This window comes from Giraffa tippelskirchi, chromosome 8 (genome assembly GCF_054371585.1).
Source record: "Giraffa tippelskirchi isolate mGirTip1 chromosome 8, T2T-mGirTip1v1.2.pri, whole genome shotgun sequence".
In the NCBI taxonomy this organism is placed as follows: domain Eukaryota; kingdom Metazoa; phylum Chordata; class Mammalia; order Artiodactyla; family Giraffidae; genus Giraffa; species Giraffa tippelskirchi.
The window spans coordinates 108,365,542-108,382,290 of record NC_137282.1 but is presented as its reverse complement, the minus strand read 5'-3'; the positions used below and the strand labels follow the sequence as shown (position 1 = coordinate 108,382,290).

At 42.4% G+C, this 16,749-nt stretch overlaps 1 protein-coding gene across 1 annotated transcript; it reads right to left on the bottom strand.

Moving 5' to 3' along the window:
- Positions 1-8,085: 8,085 nt before the first annotated feature.
- CARTPT (CART prepropeptide) lies at positions 8,086-10,203 on the bottom strand. The gene is made up of 3 exons (XM_081517726.1): positions 9,989-10,203; positions 9,485-9,568; positions 8,086-8,628 (listed from the first exon to the last, which is right to left on the bottom strand). Exons 1-3 carry the CDS (start codon positions 10,145-10,147, stop codon positions 8,521-8,523), a joined length of 351 nt encoding a protein of 116 aa, XP_081373852.1. The 5' UTR covers positions 10,148-10,203; the 3' UTR covers positions 8,086-8,520.
- Positions 10,204-16,749: the final 6,546 nt, after the last annotated feature.

Below are 16,749 nucleotides of genomic sequence, written 5' to 3'. Positions count from 1 at the left end.
TTAAAAGGTAAGTAAAATTAAGTAAAACATTAATAAAATTAATAGATTAACATAAAATGATTATTTCAATAAATACAGAAAAAAGTCTTTGACACTTAATACTCGTTTATTTTTAATTTATTTTTTACTGAAGTATAGTTGAATTATAACATTGTGTTAATTACTGCTGTACAATAAAGTAACTCAGATATACATACATATGCATTCTTTTTCATATTCTTTTCCACTACGGTTTGTTACAGGATATTGAATATAGTTCCCTGTTCTGTATAGTAGAAACTTGTTGTTTGCCCGTTCTATATATACCATCTGAATAGGTTTTTTAAAACTTTTTTAATTGAAGGATGATTGCTTTACAATATTGTGTTGGTTTCTGCCATACATCAACATGAATCAGCCATAGGTATATATATGTCCCCTCCCTCTTGTACCTCCCTCCCACCTCATTTTTGAAAAAAAAAAAAAAACAAAGTAAAATCCCTTAACCTAGGAAAGGGTATGTATTTTTTTTAATACACACACATACACACATTCCCTGTTAAGCTTTAGAAGCACTACCACTGAAGTCAAGCATCAATAAGAATGCCTGCTGTCACTTCTATATACTGACATTACATTGATAAACCTAGTCAATGTAATAAAACAGTAAGTGAAAGTATAAGAATTAGAAAGAAATTGAAAACTACCCTTATTTTCAGATAACACAACTGTCTACATAGAATATCTAAGAGAATATATAAAAAATATTTAAAACTAACTAATGGAGTTCAGGAACATTACAGGATCTCACCAGTGTATAAACATAGTATGGAATATTCCTATACACAAATCAACCAATTACAAAATGTGATAGAACTAAAAAGCATACATAATAGCACCAAAAAATACTAGAACTTTAAAAAATTCTAAATAACTAATAAATCCAAAACCTATCTGAAGAAAATTATTAGTTATTTTAAAATTCAAACTTAGAACTGCCCTGGTGGTTAAGACCCCACACTTCCACTGCAAAGGGCACAGGTTCCATTCCTTGTTGGAAAGTCCCCCATGCTGCATGGTGCAGGCAAAAAATAAAATAAAATAAAACTCAAATTGAGGTGATTTCAGGTTTATTCTTTCTTGTTAAAGCCTGTGGTTCAAGTAAGTGAAAGTTGCTCAGTCATGTCCGACTCTTTGCAACCCCATGGACTACACAGTCCATAGAATTCTCCAGGCCAGAATACTGGAGTGGGTAGCCTTCCCTTTTCCAGGGGATCTTCCCAACTCAGAGATCAAACCTAGGTCTCTCACATTGCAGGCAGATTCTTTACCAGCTGATCCACAGGGGAAACCCAAGAATACTGGAGTAGGTAGCCTATCCCGTCTCCAGAGGATCTTCCCTACCCAGGAATCGAACCAGGGTCTTCTGCATTGCAGGCGGATTCTTTACCAACTGAGCAATCAAGGGAAGCCCATGGTTCAAGTAAAGTTGAAACCAATTTAGATTGAAGCTTATTTGCTTTATTTCCCAGTTGCTCAAACATAGAATATTAGATGTGATCAAATAAAGTCGAATTCAGTGTCCAAATATCTCAACTGGAGGGGGAAACTTAGATGTCTGCCTGTTGGAAGCCCTGCAAGGCTGCCCAAGTCATGAGGGGCAGAGCCATGATTGGAAGCCAGGCTTCCTGCTTCATCTGCAAGGCAACCCTGCACTTACCTCTGTTCTGGTGAAACCACACCTGAATTGGAATCGAGAGCAAATCTAGAGAAGCTCCGGGTTCCTTCAAGATTTCAGTGCTGTCCCCCGACAAACATCTCTCTCCGTGTTTCCTTTCTGTGGCATCTACCATCCTCCCAGTCTTTCAGACTGCTCATTTTATAAGCCTCCATGAGTTCAATGGCTTTCAGATTTCCAGATTTTCTAGACCAGTCAAATTTCTTCCCAAATTCTGGCATTTGAAAATAGAGATGCCAAATTCTGTTTTGTTAACGGAAGCATTAGGAAAAACAACCACTGTCTATTTTCACAATCATTTCATTAAAGAAAGAACATTTTAACACTGAAATTGGGGACTTTCCTGACAGTCAAGTGGTTAAGATGCTGCGCTTCCAATATAAGGGCCATGGGTTTGATCCCTGCTTGGGGAAGTAAGATCCCACATGCTGAGTGGTATAGCCAAAAATAAAAATTAAAACATTTAAAAATGAACATTGAAAACACAGGGAATGTACATTTCAAAAGGATAAATTTTATTATATACAAATTATACCTAAATAAACCTAACTTTTTAAATGCAAATATGCTAAACTTTGAATTATAACAATTAAAAATTGGATATATCTAGCTTTGGCATCCCCACTTCCACACTATTTTACTACAAGAGAAAACACCATTACGGACAGAAGAGTTTGGGGAAACTACTGCTTTGGACTTTCCCCTGAATGATGTCTTTTTTTGTCACTCCTGTCCATTCTTACTGCTCCTATCTACCCAAGCCCTCGTCACTTCTCTCCTAGACTTCTGTGATAGCCTCCTGCCTGCCCTTTGCACGCTCATGTCTCCCTCTCTGGTCCTTCTCTCAGTGTGCAGTCAGAGAGCTTCCTAAAACACAGCCCTAATCATGTCACTCTGCCACCAGGAATAAAGCCTTGGGCCCTTACCCCAAAAGCCCCCTTGTCTCCTCCTGCACCAGATTACACCATGTGGACACCACATGGACTCAGCACTCAAGTTATTTCTTACTGCCTTCCCTTTTCCCCGTGTACTTCCATTCACACTATTTCCCACACCTTAAATAAGTTTTTCCAATTGTCACCTTTTGAAATATACATTCTTCAAAGAATATTCGAATACCACTTGTGTCTTCTAAATTCATTTTTCTCTCTGTCTAGCATGTCATATGATGAATCTCTCACATTATGGCAGAGACCTGACTATTATCAATTTCTATATTGTGTACATATAATTGTAGAATGGACAGTTTGCTTCATCTTCTCCTCAGCAGAAGACTTTATATCCTACTTCCCTTGGAAAACAGAAGCCATAAAATAACCACCCCAACTTCTTGCCATCACACCTACAAAGTCACCTGCATCTGTCCACACCATGTTCTCCCATCTTCCCACTCCTCCTGCAAACTAATCTTTTTCTTGGCTCTGAATCCTAACTCCTCATCCCTGACCAAGAGCTTTGCTTCATCAATTATCTCTCCTTTCTTCTAAATTTTTAACCTCTTCCTTTCTGCTGATTCTTCCTCTCAATAGTGCAAGGAACACCAGCTAGAAATATTCACACAAATTATTTTCAAGTCAAAATAATTTTGCTGACAGATCCTCAAGACTAGATACCCTGAAGAGCACACACATGCTTAGGAAAGTCAAGGAAACAAACCGTAGACACACTAGCCAGGTAAGAGAATTCTAGTCATCCATCACTGAGACAAAGAAAACTGAAAGCTGATGCCGGGACAACCCCCTCCTCACTCTCAGTCCTACTTTCCCATGAAATATTCGTGACCTATGAATATCCGTTAATATCACCTGGCACCTGATCAAGACAACTGTGTACACCCAAGGGAACCCAAAGAACTGTGCCTCTCCTCATCTGGCATTCATCTGCTAAGAGTCCTGGGTCTTCTTTCAGTTCCTCAAGCATGTCGACATCTATCCTGACTTTGAATATGTCATAACCTCTACCTGAAGCCCTTGTCATTTCTTCTCCTTCCAACCACTCTATCTTTGACATGACTGGCTCCTTACCCTTCAACTCTCAGCTCAAATATCACCTTTCCTGACTGCTCATTTGATATCACCATGTCCTTCATAGAATTTCTCATGGCTTATAATTTTTGTTATTAATTTTTCTTGCCACTAGACTGTCAATCACTAAGAATATAAACTCCATGAGAACAGGAATTATATCTATCTTACTTACCGTTATGTTTTCAGTACCTAGCACATGGAAATACTTGAAAAAGTGTGGAATGAATGAATTATATTAAAAATTAGCTCAGTGTTATAGTGGTTCTGGAACAGGAAGCTTAGCAGAACCACCTGAGGTTCTTATTTAAACTAAACAATCCTAAACCCTCTTCCCTAACTACACTTCAAACTGTCAAAAAAAGCTAGAGCTGGACAGCAGTTAAAGCCATAAAAACGAATTTTATTCAGGACTATTTCAATAAGGGAAAAGAGACTTAGGTACAGAAGGGGGCCAAGTCCAAATGAGCAAGTAGTAACTTATGGCCAAGGGACAGGTGGGAGGTCTATGAATGGAAAGTTACTAAGAGGTAAAAGGGGAGACCCTGGCTAAACTGACCTAACAAGCTCTTTGGTGAAGGTGGGACCAGGGTGATCAGACATCACCTAGGGGGTGATGAGGGTAAGGAACTTGATCATATTTGGAGAGTGATCAGATGTCCAGGGTGGGGGATTTATTGATAAACTGACTTAGCAGGGCTCTCGGTAATTTTATATTTTGCAAGGAAGTACACAGAAGGGTCTAGGACAAGGTTCAGGAGCCCAACTAAAGTTGGATCAAGCAAAGAATCTCTGCTAATACCTAGAGTCAGATGTGCCATTTTCTGGATTGGGAGAGGGTATAGGTACACAAATAGAACATGGGTCCCTCAGAGCCCTCCAAATTCTGGCATAAGGTAAGGGGTATAATATCAGTAATCACCATAGGAAGAGGAATGGTTGTGTGTAATTGAGGAAAGTCATCTAGCAATCTTCATATGTCATCCCCAGGCTCCTGTGAGAACCTCTGCTCCATTCCTATGCTTTATTATTCCTCAGATCTTTAGATGGAGGAGCTTGTCAATTCTCAGACCCTCGATCTTTCAGCCAATCTCAGAATGAGGAAATGGCAACCCACTCCAGTATTCTTGCCTGGGAAATCCCATGGACAGAGGAGACTGGCAGGCTACAGTCCACGGAGTCACAAAGAGTAGGACACGACTGAACAAGCACCCACTATTCATGCACAGAAAGTCTCTAGGGTATATATATGGAAGCTTCCATATGGGAGACAACTTTGTTCATTTCAGTTTTCTTGATCTTTAACATTCTTGATCTCTCCACAGGGGCCTTCAATCATTAAACATACTAAGACATTCTATTTGAAGAGGCACTCTTATACTGATAAAATGAGAAGGCAAAGTTACTTCTAACAAGCCACTTAAGATTAAGTGTTGCCATCACCAATGTAAAATGTTATTAGCACTATGAACTTAAAATCTGGGTGCCTACAAAAAAATTTTCAGAAAAAGTCATTTCATATCCAGCCCACAGATTCTCCATCATCAATCTCCCGTAAGTCCACACTCTTTAGTTGTATTTAGTTGTATTTACTGACTATGCCAAAGCCTTTGACTGTGAGAATCACAATAAACCGTGGAAAATTCTGAAACAGATGGGAATACCAGACCATCTGACCTGTCTCTTGAGAAACCTGTATGCAGGTCAGGAAGCAACAGTTAGAACTGGACATGGAACAACAGACTGGTTCCAAATAGGAAAAGGAGTACGTCACGGCTGTATATTGTCACCCTGCTTATTTAACTTATATGCAGAGTACATCATGAGAAACGCTGGGCTGGAGGAAACACAAGCTGGAATCAAGATTGCCAGGAGAAATATCATGAACCTCAGATATGCAGAAGACACCACCCTTATGGCAGAAAGTGAAGAAGAACTAAAGAGCCTCTTTATGGAAGTGAAAGAGGAGAGTGAAAAAGTTGGCTTGAAGCTCAGCGTTCAGAAAACTAAGATCATGGCATCTGGTCCCATCACTTCATGGGAAATAGATGAGGAAACAGTGCAAACAGTGTCAGACTTTATTTTGGGGGGCTCCAAAATCCCTGCTGATGGTGATTGCAGCCATGAAATTAAAAGACGCTTACTCCTTGGAAGGAGGGTTATGGCCAACCTAGATAGCATATTTAAAAGCAGAGACATTACTTTGCCAACAAAAGTCCATCTAGTTAAGGCTATGGTTTTTCCAGTGGTCATGTATGGATGTGAGAGTTGGACGGTGAAGAAAGCTGAGCACCACAGAATTGATGCTTTTGAACTGTGGTGTTAGAGAAGACTCTTGAGAGTCCCTTGGACAGCAAGGAGATCCAATCAATCCATCCTAAAGGAGATCAATCCTGGGTGTTCATTGGAAGGACTGATGTTGAAGCTGAAACTCCAATACTTTGGCCACCTCATGCGAAGAGTTGACTCATTGGAAAAGACTCTAAAGCTGGGTAGGATTGGGGGCAAGAGGAGAAGGGGACGACAGAGGATGAGATGGTTGGATGGCATCACTGACTCGATGGACATGGGTTTGGGTAGACTCCGGGAGTTGGTGATGGACAGAGAGGCCTAGCATGCTGCAATTCATGGGGTTGCAAAGAGTCGGACACAACTGAGCAACTGAACTGAACTGAATGGTAAGGGGTACAAATTAAAGGGGTTTAGAACAATATTCTTAAAATATTCTGATTCTTTTTTTGAACTGCAAATTCTTCCAACACTTCTTGCTTTGGGGAGAAACACTGCAGGGTAAAATAGGAAGCAGTTCTAAGTGTTATCCCTGAGGGTCTTGTCTATGCACTAACCAATGATTAAAGCAGTTTCCTCATCTTATTTACTTAGGAGTGACACGAAGGGGAAGAGTTAAGGTACTCAAGAAGAAGAATAGAATTTCAATTGAAATGCTTTCTGGAAAAGCAGTGGACTATGAAACTATTTAATTACTCTTTTCAGTTTTTAAAAATTAAAATGCAACACATTTCAATCACAACTAAGCCTGGTATTCAAATGGAAATGTGACTCCCCTAAAATACATTGAACTAATTTCTATTAAAGAAAGAAGTGTTTTCTGGGGAATTTGAGAGTCCATACAGCCTGCTCAATTGCCTGGGGTGACACATAAAGAAAAGACAAACCTCTGGAGAAATTAGAGCTGAAATCGTGATTTGGATTGACTGAGCTAGTCCTGTCTTCTCTCTTGATGTCTGCTCCCTCCTCTGGGGAAAAAAAAAGTGATAATAGTATCTTGCAATATAATTAAGAGGACCAGTCATGCTAACAGTAATAATAAGAGCAAAGTGAAAGTGAAGTCGCTCAGTCGTGTCCGACTCTTTGCAACCCCATGGACTGTAGCCCACCAGACTCCTCCATCCATGGGATTTTCCAGGCAAGAGTACTGGAGTGGGTTGGGCAATGAGATTAAAGGGCAACTGTGTATGACAATATTTTAAACACCATATTCTAGATCCCTAAGAATCAGTGGAGGCACTTTATTTTTAAATTCTATTTCTATGCAGTGGCCTCCTGAGTTTGCATTAGGAAAAAGCCACAGTTCCTCTCAAGAGGCTTTTTCCTAAATATTATTTAGTTTGATTTACAGTCCCAGAAATGTGACCTCAGGTAAGCACTCAGAAACATTTAATGGCTCCTAAACTTTACATTTAAGATTTTTGTGTTTCTTGAGTTGAACCTGCCCGCATCGATTTTCACTTGTTCCCTTCAAAACTGCTTACTGAAATGACCATTTGAACTGAGAATATTTCCAAGATTGTGTATTAAATAGTGGTAGTTATTGGGTCTCACACCCTTAGAGCAGCTAAAACAGCTATTTACCTTCCTCTGGACATAAAACAACCCCCAAAGAGTCTACTTTTTTAACCAATGCATAACTTCTAATAAAGGAATTGTCAAAACAAAATTCTTAATTTTTCAAGTTGCTCTTATAAAGGGTGAAATAATTTCTCTTCTATTGTTCTCCCTGTTTAAGAGTTCTAGCTGAAGGTTTTAATAAACAAAATGTATCAACTCAACTCCAATCATCTTCATTTCATCTCTCTCTTTTCACACACACACACACCCATACACACAAACATACATACTTCATACGTCACTGCAATCAAAGGAAAATAATGTACCAAAGTTTGTGCGGCAAACTCCTAATTAATGATGAAAGCTCCTTGGAGTCCTGGTGCTGTTTTCCCAGTGGACCACTATTTTAAAAATATTTCTCCTTGAAAACAACAGCATGATTAATCCCACCATTCCTATTTAAATTACTTATGCAGAAACAACAATGCACTATGAGCAATTATGAAAAACACTTTATTATGTATAATTTGTACATGCTTCAATTTGTGATGCTTGGGTGATTTATTTTCCAGGTTGTGATGTCATCTGTCAAGATTTTACCTGATCTAATTTTCATCCTGTCATGCCACCTACAAAAATACACTTTTTAAAGTGAAGTTCTTCCTCTTTACTTAAATATCCACTTTTAAAAGTTTGTCAGACAGAGAAAATAAGAATAGAATACTTTGTACACATATCAACACCATACAAGGCATTACCTTTCACACAGTAACATCTAATGTGTTCTTTTTATTTGGAAACAGCAGGAAGACAGCCCCCTTTTCCTTAGAGGGAAATGCAAACTTTGTTGCTAAAGCCAAACTCCAGGGATGAAGGTGTGGTTCCCTGGGGAAAGTGGGGAGGGGGGGCTTATGGAGAAGCGTGGGTGCCTCATAAGCACTTCAGGAGGAAGGAATTGCAGGAGGTTCCTCGGGGACAGTCACACAGCTTCCCAATCCTAGCTCCTTTCCGCACGGCGCACTGCTCTCCCGCGTCACACTGCAAACAACACAATGTGTAGTCATGCCCCACAAGCACACCTGTGCTCCCAACAGGCGCGTCTCCCCATCAACACGAAGTCTGCCGCTGGGGAGGGACAGATGAACCTTACCACCATCACCGTGGGTCTAAGTATAGTCAGGCTTGAAACAAGGAGAGCCTTGTGCTTATCATTTGAGAGAGAGAACATAAAAAGAAAGAAATTTAAATTATTGAATTCCTCCTACGGTCTTCTACCTTTTTCAGGGAAGTTACCTTTCCTGAGTCCTTCAATTGCTCATCAAAAAAAAAAAAAAAAGTCAACCAGAGCTTTTCATCTAAGAAATAAACAACAGATCTCACAATCCTTGCTTCCTGTGTCTACCTTCTCATCCCAAGAAAAAAGATTAAAATGTGTGTGTGTGTGTGTGTTATTCAAGGAAGGTGAACAGACAGGAATCAAGATTTTTTACGTAAACTTAGGTTTTTAAAAACTGGCAGTGCTTCAGAAGGTAGGAAGTAAATTAGAGGAACAAGAACTGACTAGATTTAAGGACACTTCCACTCAGAGAATTCTTTGGGAGGTTTAAAAAAAAAAAAAAAAGGCATATTTTCTGGAAATACTGCTTTCCACAGAAACCCAAGGGCAGATTCCTGGTAGCAGTTGTTCGATGTTCCGGGATGGCCAATCCACTCTTTAACTTTAGAGACAAAGAGGAAAGGGTTGACACAGTAGAAGCAAAGGGGAGCCCACAGAACTCTGCAAACCCATTATCTGCATGAATAGCCACATCCTGGGAAGAAGCTGGTGTCTAAGGTTCAAGGGGGTGCATTTCCTCGTCGAAAAGCATGGGGAGGGGTGACCCCAAAGCCTTACCATGGGGACTTGGCCATACTTCTTCTCATAAATTGGAATACGTTTACTCTTGAGCTTCTTCAGAACTTCCTGCAGCGCTTCAATCTGCAACACACCGCCCCCCGGATCCCCAAGTTGCCTCCTAGGCTGTGCGCACAGCCCAGGTGCTCACTTCCAGCCCTAGTTATAAGGAACCGGGGCACCACACACTCCTCCCCTGGACTCCGCAAAGGGGGATGTTCAAGGGGTGTAAACTTAGCGAGCGCTGTCCCACGTACTGACCGCAGGGCCAGGAGCCGCGGAGACTCCTGTTGCTCCGAGGAGCCGGGATCAGGGATTTGCTTCACAGACTATCTGGAGCCCGTGGGGTCAAGACCTTCGGTGACAGCGGGAGCCGGGGATTTGTGCCCACCTCCCCGGACCCTGACTCTAGGAATCGGGGTGGGGAGGCAGGGAAAGAGAGACGCGTACAAAGCAAGGAACCTCGCGGCAGCCAGGGGAGTCCGGGGCGAGGGGGGTACCGACCAGCTCCTTCTCATGGGAGGCATCCTCCACGGCGGAGTAGATGTCCAGGGCTCGCGGCTGGAGCTCGGCGTCCTCCTGGGCTAAGGCGCCCAGCAAAGGTAGCAGCAGCAGCAGGGCGGCGCCCAGGAGGGGCAGCAGGCGCAGGCGGGGGCTCTCCATGGTGCTGAAACTCGGCGCTACTCGGGCACCCCGCGCTCCCACCTTTTATAGCGAGCCTGAGCCGGGGCGCAGGGAAGAAGGAGGGGGCGATGAAGGAAGGAAGGGGGTGTGGAGGAGGGTCCGGGTCAACCGTCTGTAGGCAGCGCTTCGCCGCCGCTTGACGTCAATGCCCGCCGGGCTCCAGACGCCCCGGAACGAGGTTCTGCGCACAGATGGGCAAGAGCTCGGAGCACCGGGACCCTGCGCCCCCAAGTGCTGTCAGCCCCGCGGCAAGGGACGCTCCCCTAGGGGCCTGAGCTGAAGTCCAGGGGCGAGGGGTGAGGGATGGAGAGCGGGAGGGGACTAGGAAATGGAAAATGCCTTCGGGTCAAGGCACAGACTGAAGCGTCCCTCCCCATCACCTAGCAGCCGTGGCAGTAGCAGGATCCACCTCACAGCACTGCCTTACTCCTCACCCTAGCCCCGTTTGCCGCAACAGGAAGACAGGCGCCAGGAAACATTCCAGGAACGAATGTTTGCTGAGCACCTTACTAGGCACTCTGTGGTGGAGGAGAGGCAAATGCAGTCCTTAAAAAAAAGACAGAGAGAGAAATCATCCATTTCTCCTGCTAGGTTCTTTGATGGAGTCTGTGTGGTAATGAGAAGAAAAGGAAAACAGACTAACCCCAACTCAGCAGCGATGTGGACAGTGTAGGGAGCCAGATTCTGGCTTCAGTCCTGGCTCTATCCTTACAAGCTGTGTAACTTTGGGCAAAATGAAGAACTTATCTGAGCCTCACCCATTTTTGTTTTTTGGTTTTTTTTTTTCTTTGAAAACTGAAATTTTAAAATGTACCTCACAAAATTTTCAGGAGAATGGAATGACAGATTAGGTATGCAAAAACCCTGGCCCTTAGCACAATTAGCGCCAAGCCTCTCCTTTGAAATTTGAGGCTGACCAGACAAGTGGCTGTGGGCAGTATCTTAGCTCTTTCTCAGGTCAAATGCAGCCATCCTTAGAACCCCTCCTACCCATTGCCCACCCTTGAAACCTAAGAAGCCTGACTAGAGAGAAAGCAAAGAGGGTGGGGAAAATGCAACAACCTAATTATGGAATTATCTTCAAAGATCAAAAGTCAATGGTGAGCCAGGTCCTCAATGACTGCAGAAGACAGTTTTTTTCAGAAATTGGAGTTCCTACAGTCTAAATGGAAATGAAATTCCTATAGGAGATGTTTCCCCACTTACCTAGAGGCTTATCCCACCTGTCTGCCCTTCTGGCTTCCTCTTTCACCATACCCACTTTCTCTTAACTGCTCTCAAATCTATCCACTCTTGCCCAGCCCCGTTGCTACCACCCCAGTTCTGGACAGCTGCCCCAGCTCCCACCCTATCTTCTCTTGCTTTCCTCTAATCCATAAGTCACCCCCAAGCAGAGTGTTTTTCCCCTTAAAGTACACTAATGGCTTCCCATTCCTTTCCATACTAAGCGTGCATGCTCAGTCACTTGAGTCGTGTCCAGCTCTTTTCAACCCTATGGACTGGAGCCCATGAGGCTCTTCTGTCCATGGGATTCTCCAAGCAGGGATACTGGAATGAGTTACCATGCCCTTCTCCAGGGCTTCTTCCCCACCCAGGGTTCAAACCTGCTTCTCATATGTCTCCTGCATTGGCAGCAGATTCTTTACCACTAGTGCCACCTGGAAAGCCCCCTCATACTAAGCACTGAATCTAAATTCTTTATCCTGACTTACAAAGTACTGCTTGATCTGTACCCCTCTCCACACATGTCTTACCATTCTGCACAGGCCCCTCCACTCCAGCCTCAGTAGCCTTCTCTTTGGTCTTCTCACAGGCCAAGCTCATTTCCACTTTGAGGCCTTTATACTTACCTTGCCTAGAAAGTTCTTCCTTCATCCCCAAATGACTATTTCCTGTCATTAAAATCTGTTTCAATGTCCTTGACCACCCCATCTAAAGTATCTACCAATTTATTCTCCACAGATTTATCGTTTAGCAGATGATCTGGGTCATTAGTCTAGTTAATACATAATATGTTGTTTCATTTATCAAGTTATTTAATGGCTACTCAAGTGCACCCCGGAAAGCAATTCACGAAGTAATATCTCAGGACTTCCCTGGTGGTCCAGTGGTTAAGACTCCGCACACCCAAGGCAGGGGGCCTGGGTTTCATCCCTGGTCAGAGAATTAGATCCCATGTGCAGCAACTAAGAGTTCACATGCCACAACTAAAAAAGATCCCGCATGCTGCAACTAAGACTTGATGCAGCTAAATAAATGATAATTTTAAAAAAGTAATATCTTCCCTAATAAGTAGCACACATATTAACAGCATCAAAATACTTTCCTTTGGGATAAACACAACTTGAAAATTAATCTAACACCTCTCCTAGCTCTACTTTTCACACATACTTTGCAATTCTACACAATAAAACTTCAGTAGCACCACATATTGCCATTCATACCTTACAGATACATATTGACACTCAAAACCCATCTCCAGTGACAAAGCTATTTTAAGCTTTAGAAGAAAGATAGTCCCAAATAAGATTTTAGCCCATCCTTCTGCAAAGATGGGATATTCCCAATGTAGTACTTTCTTACATGAAGAGGGTAGCACCAACCCAATATCAGCGGGACTTAAACTTTTGAGCTATTTTTCCAATAGGAGTGGCACAAAGGAAAAGCTATTGTTTGTGTCTGGATAGAGAGAAAGTACTACATAGGGAATATCCCCATCTTTGCACAAGGATGGGCTAAAATCTTATCTGGGACTATTTTTCCTCCAAAGCTTAGAATACCTCATTTATATGCTACCTTAAATTCTTAAATATTTGTGTGTAAGATTGTTTTTTTACCTGAGTTTGCTGCAACTCCCCTTCCTCAAGTTAAACATCACTCTATTGTTTTTGGTACACATTTATAATCTCTCCAGGGGATGGGGGGGCACACTTTCTTCTCTACATTGTCTGCTCCCCACCCTCCCTGCCCCCAGAAGGAAGATTACTTTCCACTAATGTTCAACTTTCAGTGCATAGCATTTCTTCCAAAGGAGCTGATGTTCACTCTGTTCTGACTAAACATCTTTATCACTATCTGAAAGAAAATAATCTTTCAGAGAAGGACATTTGGTGTTGGATGCTAAATTGGGAGGTGTAGTAGGGAAGAATATGTGCCTAACAGACAGCCTCCAAAGGAATAAAGCAGAGGAAATTAGACAAAGCTTTCCATTAATGTTTTTATGCTTTCAGTTAAAAGGCCTCCAATTTCAAGGTTTCCAATTTTTAAAAATATGAATGCCCAATATGTTCACAGCACTGCTAAGTCCTAGGAGCATTGCCAAGATAATCAAGACAAAGTTCTTGCCCTTTGGGTCTGGTCATGCACCCAAATACCCCTAATACAACATCTCAGTGAAGTCAGGGTCCTAACAGAGAAGGAAAAGCCCAGAAAAGTGGGAGATTAATTCCCTCTAAAGACAAGAAGCTTCATGAAAAAAATGACAAATGAACTGCTGGATCCTAGAGGGTGGGTAGAATTTCAGCGATAACAAACATCCCATTCTGAGGCCTCGGATGCAAGGGAGCTGTGTAAATGAAGTCACAGAGGCGAGGACGTCTGGGGAGACACTGGTCAATCTGGTTTGCTGGTGAGTAGGCCGCATAGAGAATGTGAGAGGTGGCAATGTGTGACGGGAAACAAGCCTAAAAAGGAACAGTAGAGCAGAACAAGAAAATCCAAAGCAGCAATAAACAGTTCCAGATTTGGATCCAACGAACAGGAAGCAGGAGAATGGGCGAACTCAAATAATTCAAATTTTTAAAATGCTAACACAAATGCAAGCTTCCTGACCTGAAAGGTCTAGCTTACGATAAGTAGGATACAGGGGGGAATCACTGATGAAAAGATACTTGTCCAGGACAAACCCATCTTTCTCTGTCTCTTTTGCACTGCACACCTGGAATGCAGCAGATGGAGTGCCACACCCAGTCCACACTCCCCAGGCCACGTATACCCCAGCTTCTCCTCTAACTGTTGTGGATCCAGACTGCTTAAGCTTACAGGAAGATAGTTTGTTGCTGCTGTTTAGTCACTAAGTCATGTCCAACTCTTTCCCACCCGAGGGACCGTAGCCTGGCAGGCTTCTCTGTCCATGGGATTTCCCAGGCAAGAATATTGGAATGGGTTGCCATTTCCTTCTCCAGGCAATCTTCCTGACTCAGGGGTCAAACCCACGTCCCCTGCATTGGCAGGTGGATTCTTTGCCCACTGAGCCACCACAGAAACTCCCAACAGGGAGTACAGGGTTAGCACTAAAGCAGCAGACTCTGACTTATTGGAGCAATTTGAATCTAGCTAATGTCCCAGCAATAGTGACAAAGTTTCTCATAATTTGGTCCTGCCCATATTTTCAATCTCATTTTCCTCCATTCCCAACAAGTCCATCAGATATCCTGTATCATATATTGCAGGCACACCATATTCACTTCTTAATTTTGCACTGAATTAGAGAAATAGACTAGGCTATAGTAAGTAACAAGCAATCCAAAATCCCAGTGACTTGAAAAAAGCAGGTATATTTCTCACTCATGTCCATGTGCATCAAGGGTTGATGGAGTGCTGTGTTCACCACGGTCGCTCAAGGACCCAGACTGACTGAACAGTCATCATTTCCAATGTTGCCAGTGTGTTCCAGAAGGACAAAACAGCTTTGGACAGTCTCAAACAAGCTATTAAAAGCTTTGGCCCAGAAGTGATATATTTCACTTTTGTTTCCAGCTGACTGTCCTAAACTAGTCACGTGCCTCCACCAAAGTAAAAGGGACAAAATAAGAAGTGCAATGTTCCCAGGTACCTAGAATGCAGTAGTGACTACCACACACTCTCTGCATGTTTATACCTCTGCCTCTGTCCATGTCCTTCCCTATGGACCACACCTTGAACATCTGAAAAGCTCATGCTTTGAGATATATCCTACCTGAAGCCTTCCTCATCCACTGCTCCATCACACCACCCGGTTTGCCTTGCCTTTGTTTCCATGGAGTTCTCCACATATACTTATTAAAGCACCTATCTTACTTGCTAGACAAGATCTTTGAGGGCAGAGAATTTATCTACTCGCCTGTGTATTCTCAGTATGTAGCATGGTGCCTGACACACAGATGAGGAGAGGAAGTGCTATGAAATGAAATTACTTTTAGACACTAACAAGATGACCATCCAACAAAGAACAATACACAACCTATTGCAGAATAGGTTCATCCAAGCAGCATAAAAGTACTATCAATTTATTATCCAGAAACACCATTTTTACCCTTGTGTAAGGAGAAAAAATGTGCCAGAGGAGGTAAAATTTTTTCATAGTAGTCAGTTTCAGAAATAGGATTTCTGAGGTTCAGACTATGGCCTCTCTCAACATTTCCTCCTATAACTAAGGGTATTTCAGTTGCAAAATGGAAAAATTTTTCCCAGATGCAAAACTGGCTGTGTCACTAGGAAGAAGGCTATCAACTCTATGCTCTTCTTATGGACTTCATTACTTTCCCCTCACACTCTCCATGATGCAATATGGAAAGAGAACTGGAATAGGATCAATCCTAAAAGAAGTTCTTGAGAAGTTTAAAACCTGCCCCTGATCATCAGTCTACAAATCATGGAGATGTGAATATGTGACTCCTGTACTGGACAGGGGTTTGGCTTAGATGGCATCTAAGGTCACTTTAAAATGCACTGTTCTGGGACTCTTTTTTGCCTCCTTCAGAACTCTTTGAAGTGAAGTCTATTTCTTTTGACATAAACTAAAACCTCAGGAGAAATAGGATACCATCTGGCATGATCCAAAGAGGCAGGGCCTGAGGGCAAAAGTATATTTTATAGGAAGAAAGATCTTCAACAAGTTTCTCCTCTCCTTTTTAGAAGTTCTCTGGTCCTGACACTTCTCTACAATACATCAACAGAAGTTTAATCTGGCTCTGGTTTGAAAAGTAGATTCATCACGTTGGCTTGGCTTACCAGCTAAGTCAGACCCCACTTCTGCTCTGTAAGTTAGATGTATTGACCATCAGGTCTCTGTTTTCCCCCTTAAACTGCCTCTCTAAAGCCAGTCTGGCAGCCTCTGAGATGGATGGGCTAGCAATCATTCCTTAAGCTCCTCCGTCACTTGCAGGATGTCCACGGGGACTGCGCTTATTACTCAGGAAGGGGAGATTAGAGTGGGCTTTGAGAAGACTGAAATCCAGAGAACTGTGAGCTTGCCCAAGGTAACATGTCAAAGTTTTCCTCTCCTGTTAATGACTGCTAGAAGATAGTTGCTTAAAAATCCAGATGAACAGGATTATAGACAAGGCAGGTTCTTATATTTCTATACAAAAGAAGCTTAGGGACTTTAGGGAAGGCAGTCCAATCAGAAGAGTTGTTTCAGAAGGGCATGTCTTAAAAGTCGCACTTGCCAGAGAGTTCACTGTTTAAGGAAGATGTTAGAGAGACGACAATGAAGATTATGGACATGCTTTTAAATCCTCAGTTTTTTCAGTGCCCTGTAATCCCTTAATTTTCCAACCTTCTCTGAGAAAGACAGCTCTTTAATAGTATTTTCCTCTCTT